This window comes from Manihot esculenta, chromosome 14 (genome assembly GCF_001659605.2).
Source record: "Manihot esculenta cultivar AM560-2 chromosome 14, M.esculenta_v8, whole genome shotgun sequence".
In the NCBI taxonomy this organism is placed as follows: Eukaryota; Viridiplantae; Streptophyta; class Magnoliopsida; order Malpighiales; family Euphorbiaceae; genus Manihot; species Manihot esculenta.
Genome location: NC_035174.2, coordinates 17,754,426 through 17,766,083, shown reverse-complemented (window position 1 = coordinate 17,766,083; position 11,658 = coordinate 17,754,426). Strand labels below are relative to the sequence as shown.

The 11,658-nt window shown below is 31.2% G+C and overlaps 1 protein-coding gene across 1 annotated transcript; it reads left to right on the top strand.

Moving 5' to 3' along the window:
• The first annotated feature begins 2,240 nt into the window (after positions 1–2,240).
• Positions 2,241–2,899, top strand: LOC110600546 (uncharacterized mitochondrial protein AtMg00810-like). The gene is made up of 2 exons (XM_021737412.1): positions 2,241–2,607; positions 2,691–2,899. The coding sequence occupies exons 1-2, from the start codon at positions 2,241–2,243 to the stop codon at positions 2,897–2,899; spliced, it is 576 nt and encodes a 191-aa protein (XP_021593104.1).
• Positions 2,900–11,658: the final 8,759 nt, after the last annotated feature.

Sequence of the window (11,658 nt, the reverse complement as noted above, 5' to 3'; positions counted from 1 at the left end):
GCACGTTAGGCCCCCGAAAGCATGAGTGAGGGCAGTCCAGGTTCGGCCGCCGAAAGTCAAGTTCGGCCGCCGAACATTTCATGGATGCGGAGGCACATTCGGCCCCCGAACGTGGCCTGGCCAGCCGCCTATAAAAGGGGTACTTAGCCGAAATGGGCGAGCTTTCTCCCATTTTCGGCCACAGCAAGCTTCCGACCTTCCCTTTGCAAATCTAGTGTTTTTCCTCCAAATCCCCACCATTTTTCTTGAGTTTTAAGCTTGCACTGAAGGTTTTGAACTGTTGAAACAAGTTTTGGAGCTTTAGGAACTCAGGAGCTCTTTTTCGTGGATCTCCAAGTTTAGGTCGTCTCCCTCTCGATCTTCAAGAGGTAAGAGCCGATCTTGAGCTCAATGCATGTTTTAAGTAAGTTTTAAGTGATTTTATGGGGTAGAATGGCATGTATAGGGTTGTATGAGTTTTTAAGCAAATGTTAGGTTTTATGTGATTTTTGAACAATGTGGCATGTTTGAGTATGCTTGAAGTGTTGTAGTTGGGGTATTTGTTTGTTTGAGGCCCCTAGGAGCTTGTATGCATGTTTTGGTTGAGGTTATGCATGATTGGTGAGTTTGGAGGCGAAAATGCACAACGGAGCCAAGTTTCTGCCCTTTGGCAGAAACCAGGTTCGGCAGCCGAAGGAACTTTCGGCCGCCGAACATGGCTGGTGAGGCAGGTCTTTCGGCTGTCGAAGTTGCCCCCGAAAAGAGACTTTCGTCTCTGTCTGGGACTTTCGGCCGCCGAAGGTGCCGCCGAACATGCATGAGTTTCGCCTCTGTCTGGGAGTTTCGGCCGCCGAAGGTGCCGCCGAACCTGCCTGACTTTCAGCTCTGGAGGGACTTTCGGCCGCCGAACCTGCCGCCGAAAGTGCCCTGTTCAGCCATTTCTTACATGTTTTTATGTGATTGTTTCATGGTGTTTTAGGGGGTTTTTGGGGAGTATGTTAGAGTTATGTTTATGTATGTTTGGTCCCTCATTGGAGTCCACCTGTGTAGGTTCGGACCCGAGGAACCGAGGACCTCAGCAGTGAGCCAGCTGCTACAGAGTTTGTCAGAGCTAGCCAGAGGTGAGTGGAATAAACTTTAAGTTTTAAAATAAATGAAATATGAATTTTGAGCATGATCCATGCATCATGAATGCCATGAGATATAGTAGGTTGTTTGCATTAGTATCCACGAATATGTGCATTGCATATTATGTTTGATGATGTGGATGGATGTTGAATGATCCATTAGTCCCCCTATGCTATGATGATGATGATACGATAAGAAAGACCAGTGAGGCCCATTCTACGCCCCTGGCACTATGTGAGAGAAAGACTAGTGAGGCCCATTCTACGCCCCTGGCACAGTTGGACCATGTTATGTTATGTTATGTAAGAGAAAGACCAGTGAGGCCCATTCTACGCCCCTGGCACAGTTGGTCCATGTAGGGGACTATTGGTGACAAGTTCATCCTTGATGTGATTAGCTGTGATGTGATGCATTTCATGTTATCATATGTTTTAAATGTTTTACTATTCTGCTCACTGGGCTTTGTAGCTCACCCCTCTCCCCTAACCCCAGATGTGCAGGTACAGGGTAGACCAGAAGGTTAGCCAGAGTTTTCGAAGTATGTTGATGTAATAGTTAGATTGTGGACATGACAATTGTATTAATGTAATGTAAGAGATTCAGTATGTTATGTAATGAGATATATTGAGGTTATAGATGTGCTTGACCCTATGAGTATTGTAATCCCTTGATGATGCATGATCTTAGATATTTATGATATAGATGTAAGCCAACTCATCTCATGTTATAGTGCTCTTTGGGGCATTGTTGAGATCCCACAGAGGGGTCATGATTATGACTATGTTCATGAATGTTCAGGTTGAGTTGGATGATAAAAGAAAAGTTTAAAATTTTTATGCATGTTGTTGATCATGTATGGGATTATACAGGTTTACAGGTTATATGTCAGGCTTGCTACGGGTCCCAGCGGCCTTAAGTCGACCTGGATCCTAGCGCCGGTAGCGGTCCGATTTTCGGGTCGTTACAAATTATGTCTCTTATGGCTTGAGGTATTTTATCTTCAATTGATCCTCCACATGTTGCATCAATAAACTTTCTTTTCGAAGGTAACAAACCTCCATAAAAGTATTCAATTAGGGACTTATCAGAGATGTCATGTTGAGGACAGCTTGTGCACAATTGATAATCCAGAAATGTATAGAAGGCTAGTTGGCAGGTTGATTTATTTGAGCTTAACAAGGCCTAATATAGCTCAAGGTGTTCAACAGCTTACACAATTTATGCAGAGCCCTTGTTCTGATCATTTGAAGTCAGCTCTGCATTTACTAAAGTACCTCAAAGGGACACTGTTGCATGGTCTCTATTATCCTGTTGAATCAAGTTTACAGTTAACTGCATATTGTGATGCAGATTGGGCCACATGCACCATAACCTGGAAGTCGATTACAGGCTATTGTGTGTTTCTTGGAGATTCTTTAGTTTCTTGGAAAACCAAGAAACAAGCAACTGTTAGCAGATCATCTGCTGAAGCAGAATACAGATCAATGGCAACCACAGTTTGTGAACTTCAGTGGCTTAGTTACGTTTTACAGGATCTTCAAGTCCCTTTACATTTGATAATCTTGCTGCCATGCATATTGCAGCAAATTCAGTGTTTCATGAGAGAACAAAATACTTGGATATTGACTGCCATATTGTTAGAGAGAAATTAAAAGCTGGATTCATTACTACTTCTCATGTTCCATCAAAATTTCAGATAGCAAATATGTTTACTAAGATTCTTCCTTTTGCTGCATTCAAATTTCTTATTTCCAAGCTAGGAATGATTTATGTTTTTCCATCCCAAGCTTGAGGGGGGCTGTTAACATATAAACTCCAGTAACTTTAGCAATGTGGCAACAACAGCAACAATAGCAGCTTCCAGTAGCTTCCAGCAACTTCTAGAGCTCATTTACTGTTATTTTACAGTTGTAACATATTTCTCTCAAATGGACTTCGCTCCAAAGGAGTTACAACTAATTTCTCTCAAGTTATTTAGCAATGAAGTGTTTCAAAGCAACTGCTTAATTTATGAGCCAAATTTACTCCAATTCAGTTTTAATAGTTAGTTAAAATGGAAGATTCCAGATTAGTTAAGAGCTGTATAAATAGTAGAAGTAGGAGCTTAGATCAACAGGTTGTACAATTATAATCATCATTTGATCATTAATGAGAAATTCTTCATTTCTTCTCACTTATCTTATCCTTACTTTCGTGGTAAAATCTGCTGAGATGGCACTTTCTGAAACTTTCCATCGCCTTGGGCTATAGGTTTGGCCAAGGTTGCAACCTTTCAGTCCAAGAATTATTCAATTCAGCCTATTTTCGTTCCTTTTCTCAACTTCCACTCAAAAAATCTGTCCAAAATTAAATTTCAAATAAAAATGAATATTTATATCAAAATCATTGCAAAATCATGGAATTAAATGAGGAAAAAATTGTGAGTTTTGTAACTCATCACAAAACTACATAATGTCCAAATCTGAAAGACTATATAGACCCATACAATTGTAATCAAATGAGTGTATTTGTAATAAGATGTTTGTATCAAGATCCAATTACAAAGATTGGATAAGCAATAATAGAGTAATTTTATCTTATATGTCAGTAAATTATCTATAGGCCATTTGTTAATTTGGAATAAAAGACTGGATCTAATGAAAGCATGCCTTATAAAGAGATAGAAAAAACAGTTGGACATGGTTTTATAAAGCAAATAAAATCATAGTGCATGTTTTTTTAGAGGATATAAAGTATCTTATAAATATCAAGTGATAAGAAAGAGAATAAAAGATAAGAGTGTATATATATATACATGATAAGAATTTTCAATTTTGAATCCCTTAAAAAACAATGTCATCACATGGAAAATGAAAGTGAAAAATCCATTTATTACTTGCATAAATATTTTCAAAAAGTAAGTTTCTTCTTGAAAAGGTAGAAAGTAACACTTAACTTTAATTTTATAGCAACGCCTAATTTTCTAGTCAGTAACAAAATTCAAAAATCCAATTTTTTGGTTAGTTGTAATTGTGCATTCACTACTTAAAGGTTTGAGTTAGTGGAAATTATATGCTATTTCTCTATACATGGACAATTCATTGAAACTAGATGGACATGCTATGCAAAACATTTTGAATTGTTTCACAAGTTTGAGATCTCTTGATGTTATTATTTTGTTTATACCATAATAGAAATTAAGGAAGACTTAAATGATCAAAATATAAACTCTTACAAAGTTTCAAAGACATGCTCAAGGGATGAGAGTTGGGTTGAACCAATTAATGTCAAAAATAAATTGATGGTAGATGTGCAAAATGTGTTGGATTAACCTCTGTATTCCATAGACCATTGCATTCACGAATTACTGTATTTATAATTGAAGTGCATTAACATGGTTTGTTAAGCAAGGATTTAAGACAAGAAATTACTATAGAAAGGTCACTGGTTAAACCAACACCAGATTTCAAATTAACCAGGACACTATGGAAATGTTTCACATCCAACCTTCATGGACAAATAAATTGAGAAAAAGAGGAATTGATTAAAAAGGGACATATGATATTTTTGAATACTACTATGTTGTCATTTGAATATTCTTCAAATAACAACTTTTCCTTTATATAATCTTCACTTAAATAAGTTATCTTTTGTATAATCTTGAGTTAGTATATTTATATATAGTATAAAGAGAAAAGGAAAATACATATATTTTTGAAAAAAATACAAAAAATTACCTTATAATTTCGGTCAGTTTTACTTCATTGTCTATAGTTCAATTTGTGTCAAAGTGATACCTGTGATATCATATCATTAGTAAATAACGGTAATTTTTTGACACCGTCAAAAAATCCCGACATGTCAGTTAAAATATAATTATTAATTAAAAAGTAAATATATAAAGATTTTATTCATTTTTATTTTAAGGTCTGTGGTTTAATCTGTGTAAAATTAGTATCTCGTAATATAATTTTTATATTAATATTTTTGAAGAAGTATAAAAATTATCATTTTTTGCTAAAAGTGCAATACCACATATATTACTTTAGCACAAATTAAATCACAGAATCTAGAGCGAAAAATCAATAAAATCGCATGGCTTTTTTTGTACTTTTCCCTATATTTTTTTTAGCAAAACCCTCCTATGAAGAATTCAGTGAGCTTATTTAAATCCTTTAATCAATGTGGCCAGGAGCATGCAGTAGTAGAGTTATTACAATAGACTTTATGGAAGTAACCAACGAACTATGCATGTGACTACGTTATACTTAGATATTTTGATAATTTTGTTATCTTTATTATTTTTATTTTACTTTTTTCTAGTAAAGCTATGTAATAATTGATGAAAAGTGAAATAATCATTTTTCTTTTGCTATTGAAATTTTCAAGTGGGAGGGTGTAAATATAATAAAATCTTGTTAGAAAGAAAAATATTATTTATTTTTAAGGTCTCTAAAACATTTAAATTTAATTTTTTAAGGTTATTGCTAGATTTTCAAATATTATTTCAAAAAATTTAAGTTACTTCTAAAGGAAATTCAAATTATGAACAATAAGCTCTACAGCAGAATGAGCAAAATGCTTTCATTTTGCTGTAGGTAGAATGACATTCTACAGAATATTCTAGAATGCAATTTTACAGGATGAAATTGTCAAAATTTGACCATCCAAAAGCTACTCCATTCTATCAATTATAAAAGAGAACTAATGTGGAAATACTAAATTAATTATGAACGATTAGCACATAGAACACCATAATTGATGGAGCAATCAACTGAATTTTAATCAAGATCATGAAATCCAAAGAAAACCTCCTCCAAACTAAATAACTAGATTAATTTAATTCTGATTAGAACATGATAGGAGGTAAATCCGAATAAAGACAATCATAACACCATATTTGGAACAAAAGAATATCTTGGCAGCCACATAGTAGAAAACACAAACCACCAATCTGTGTATTCCTGCAGGTTGAGCTAGGTTCCAATATGTAGGAATGAAGAAAAGTAACCTATTAACACCAGTTGAAACTCTAAACACAAATTGTTTAAATTAAAGAAATTAATTAGACAAAAGATCAATAAAATCAAAATTGATCCTTATAAAACCATTGGCTTACTATTGCTTATAAATTTTTTATTGTTAGGAACCAACAATGTTATAGAATTCAAAAACACAAATAAGAGAAATCAATAAATCTCAAGACACTGTTTTTTCTTTTTGAAGAAGAAAGAAGAGAAGAGCAGTTAGCTGGGATGCATCATAGTTTTTTAGCAGAGTTTGGCAAATAATTTTGAGAGAATGAGGCAGTTTCAGATCGCTTCTCTTCATGCTGGTAAGATAAGAGGTGAAATTGACAACTGCCTATTTGATTGAATTCTTAAGGCATTTTGGATAATTACCCCTACAAAACCGCTGGAAAAGACTTGTAATTTTGTAGTGCTTTCTCACCTTTATCGAACAACCTTTAACCCTTTACCCTCCGACTATCCTCCTCTCCTCCTCTTCTAATTTCCACTCACAAAACTAAAGATAAAGTCAGTACAAAGTTAGTTACTAATAAGGATTATCCGATCATGTCTTGCTTGATCAATAACATGGGATTAGAGCCAACAAGTTTATCCTCTTTTTTGTTGTCTTCTTCCTCTCAAAATTTTATTTCTTCACTCAATTGTTCTTTCACTTTTCTCTCAACTTCTGCTCCTAGTGTTTCTCAACTTCTCTCCTTTAACCTCAATTTATTAAAATACATTCTTTGGAAGGCTCAAATTTTACCTATTCTAAATGTGTATAACTTGGCTCACCATATTTCTTCCACTCACTAACTTGTCTCGCCATATTTCTTCCACTCACCTTATACAGATGAAAACTCTTGATGATGGCAATCTAAATCCTACTCATTTATTATGGTCTTGGCAAGATAAATTGGTGTTTATCTAGAAATTTTCATCAATTTCAAAGCAGCTTTTGCCACAAGCTTATTACACCATCGCAACTGCTGCTTAGGCAGAGTTGGCCCATATTTTTTGCTTTTGTGATTGTGACGCATATTCAAGTCCTCTAACTTTGTAAGATTTTGAAATACCTTATCAGAGATGATGATTTTGTTGACGCTACATGAGGCGTGCTTGCACTCTTTCAGGTCAACTTATGGCTCTTGGTACATTTGTTTCTGAGGATGATTCGATCAGTGATGTTTTAGATAGTAAGGCATACAATACTCCTCTTGCTTTTGATGATTTATATGCTCTTTTATTGAGTGAAGAGAATCAATTAAAATTAGATGCTCAAACAGTCATTCTGGCAGTTCGACTTACTTCCCATGTTGCAACAAAAAATTCTACCACCTCCAATAACTCTACTAGACGTGGACGTGGCAAACAACATTTAGCAAATCATATTTCTATGGACATCATTTGTCATAACTATAAGGGATAACGCTATTTAATGTCCTTCCTCCAAGTCTTCCAATCACTCCTTTAACTTCAATTATTGTTCTTAATCATGTTACCATGGTAATGAGTCTCAAATTCCCATTACTTAACACTGGTAATTCCACTTTCTCCCTATCTAGTGTTCCATTTGTTTTTGATAGTATGTTATGTTCTCCTCATCTTAGACAAAATTTATTATCTATCTCTACCTTTACTAATTACAATAATGTTTTCCTTAGAGTTCTTTGCTAACTATTACCTTATATGTTGGTCAAGTTTGACCCCGTTATATGCTCAGACAAATATTCCCTAATGCATATATTAGAAAGCTATAATAAATAAATTAATATTTTAAAAAGGAAAATGACATATATATTTTGAAACTAATAAAAAGAAAATATAAGCTTCTTTTTTCTAAGACATTTTTATAATAAAATAAGGTGAATAGCTGAATAACGTAAGGGAGTAATCCCAAAATAAAAGCTAGTAGTCGAATGACAACTAAAGTCTAAAATAAAAACCCTAGGAGAACCAAGTCAAACCCGAACTACTAAAGACCTGAATATAGCAAAAGAACTTGTCTTTCTTATCCCTCATCAACCACCCGCCATCGGAGCCATATCGAATTTGTAGCACCTAATCTATAAAAAATCAAATCTCGAAACACCTTAAGTACCGAAAAAAAAAAAAAAAAAAAAAAAAAAAAAAAAAAACTTCATCCTGCATGTAGCCATAGCACACACAAAATCAGAGCAAATAAAAAAGACCTTCATGTTATATATTAATTTAATTTGCAATAAGAAGCATACAAACCTAATATAGGAAAGAGAAATTCACTTTTTAAGTAGGAAAGATAATACGAAACAATTAGTGTTGGATTTTACAACAGATTTGGATCGAACCTAATTTTTACTGTCGATGTTCAATGGAGATCCACGATAACTTTTCGAAAAGAGAATTTTAAAATATATGATTTTTAAAAATGTAACGAGAGCCGAAGGCTTGTCGTCAAGTTTAATGCAAAAATTATACGGTTTAAGGGTTAATTTTACATTTTAATTATTTTTTTTGAATATTTTTATAATTTTATATATTAGAATTTTTTTATTATAAATAATTTTTTCTTAACTATTTGCTATTCATTTCTATTGTTTCGTTTTAACTAAATTTTATTAATTAAAATTTCTGATAGAGTGTAATTAGTCCTATATTTAAAGAGGCGTTAATTTTGCCTTCAAAAGTAGGAATGATGGATGAGCAGTAAAAGAGAGAGAACTGAGCTCTAAAAATAACAAACGAAGAAAATCAACTATGAGAAATCTTACTCTCAAACGATTGGAAAGAGAGTACACAATAATAAATTGTTTTATAAAAATAAGTTTATTTTTATGTAACATCAAAATATCCTCTTATAATATATTTTTGGATAGAATTACAGAAAGAGTTTTCCTTTTTGGAATTATTTCCCCTCCGCACCTACTCCTCTTATATGAAGGATCATCAACCCTTGGTTCCAACTTATAAAATGAATGCTATAATAAAATAAATATCTAGATAATGTAAAGAGGGAAAAAAATAATATAAATTTATAAGAATTTTAGTGAAAATCACCTTTCATGAAAAGGTGAATGGCAAATTATGCATTTTACATTATTTTATCTTATTTTAAATTCTTTTACTATACCTAACCTGTATTTTTTGTCTATTTAATATTTTCTAGTGAAATTTAAATCCAAATTCAAAAGATTTAATTTATTTTTAAAACAAAAATTTTTAAGGGTAATAAGGATAAACTGATTAATGTTATTATTTCAGTTCAATTAAATTGGTTAATTTTATATCAATTCATTTTGATTTCAGTCTTTATATTTTTCATAGATAAAGAAAATCAATCATACCACTTTTCTAATTTATTATTGATTTATTTTGGAGAAAGTACATAATAATAGATGAATCATATGCAGAGAGATTGATGCAAGATCCAAATTTGTATCTGTAGATTACTCTGCTCCACATTTGCAAATGCACCATTCCTTTTTGAGTGCAAACTGTCTTTCATAATTTATGTGGCAACCATATTCTCAACCCCACAAACTATAAGAGGGTAATTTTACAATTTACACCCTAAACTTTATCACTAATCATAATTTAATTTCTTTATTTTAAAAATTAAACTATTTTTTCAATTTTGTTTTCATAATAAGCATAGGTTGTTTAGTCCATCATTTCATTAGTTTTTAAAATTAGACTATTATTTAGCTCTAAAATATCATAATTATTTATAATTTCGTCTCTCAATCATAATTTTATTTACTAATTTTTATTTAAAAAAATACATATTTTTTATGATAATATTTATAAATTTTAAATATAACTGAGTTCGATATCTTTCAAATAATAACCCTAAGATGCAAGTAGTTTGTAATGATTTTAATTAAATTTAAAGTAATTTGAGATATTAAAAATATATATTCAAATATAATTTAAATATAAAAATTATAAATAAAAAAATATTATTTAAATTTATTTTAATAAAATTAAATCGAATCGAGGAATCCGAGCGAAAGCAGTGGCAGGGAGAATGCCAGCTACTTTGCATAAGTATTTTGTAGCATAAAAGTTTGGTAAAATGGAGAAGGAAGTTTAATATGAAAGAGAAAAGGCATGAATTCCATGGAAAATGAAGTGTAGGTTGTCAATTGTGACCACATGGGCCAGCATCTAGCCTAAGCTTTTACAACTAAAATACCTTTCCAACTCAGTCTCAAAATCAAACAACAACTAATTATTTTCTTTGCTCTAACTTTTCCTCATTGTATCACAACACTTTCTACTTACTTTTACTTCTCTCTCTCTTTCGACATCCATCTTTTCGCCACCATGAGATCTTCCCTTGTCTTCTCTTTTTCCATTTTCAATTTTTCACACCTTTTCTTTTTCCTTTTTTTATTTTGAAAAATTACTCTTCTAATCCTATCCATAAGTACAGTGACACTTTACAATAAGACTGCATAAATCAATTATTTTTAGAGTAATTTATAATATAGTCCTTTATATTCATCAAAACTCATAATTTAGTCATTGCTTTTTTAAGAGTAAATAATTTAATCAACTATAAATTGATAAATTCAATTTAAATTAAAAAAACTAATAATTGTTAAAAAAATAAAATTTTAAAGACTAAATTATTTTTTATTAAAATAATAAAATTTAAATTGTGAGTTTTGTTAAACTAAAATTATAATCTTACCCTTATTTTTACACCATTTGTTAGGTGAAGAAAATTATATAATAAAAAGTATTTTATTAATTACATAGAAAAAATAAAGTCAATTTTAGGTTGTCATGGTTACATGAAATTTAAAAAAAAAAAATTGTAATTCTCTGATGATTGAAACACTCAATAAATTTAATTAATATAAAATATTTTTTATAAAAAAATTAAAATTTTTAAAATAAATTATTTTCTTGTAGAACAATATAAAATAAATTATTTTATTAGTATTTTTTCATATTTATTAATGTTTGGAGATTTCAAAATATTAATTAATAGAAAATATTTAAAAATTAAGTTTTTAAAATAAAATGACTTTTTTAATAAAATATTTCATTTTATAGATTTTGAGAATTATCTATTACTATATAACTAAACTTATTATTATAAATCTCAGAGATAATGGTAAAAGAAAATCTTAAACTTCTGGATTTTTAACAATTGTACCATTAACGTTTTTTATTAACAAATTTATCTTGAAATGATACTTAATTTAATTATGCTCCACTGTAAATTTATTTATGTGAAATTTAACACTTAATACATAAACTTCCTAAACAGCTAATACTAATTTATTTTAACTTCAAATCAAATACTATAATTTTATGCACTTACAGATTTAATCTGGTGGTAAGTATATCTAAATAATATGAGAGGTCTTTAGTTCTACTCCCCAATCCCTAATTTCCAGTTCCAAAAATACTATAATCTTATATTGTGTTTTTTTTTTTCTTCTTCTAATTTTTAGGTTTAGAAATATATAAATATAATAAGTAGGTAATGCGGTTAAGCCTGAGAAAATAAAGATCCAAACATTTTAACACCCAATTTATACTTATTCTTCCCTGGTGGATTGAGTCTCAG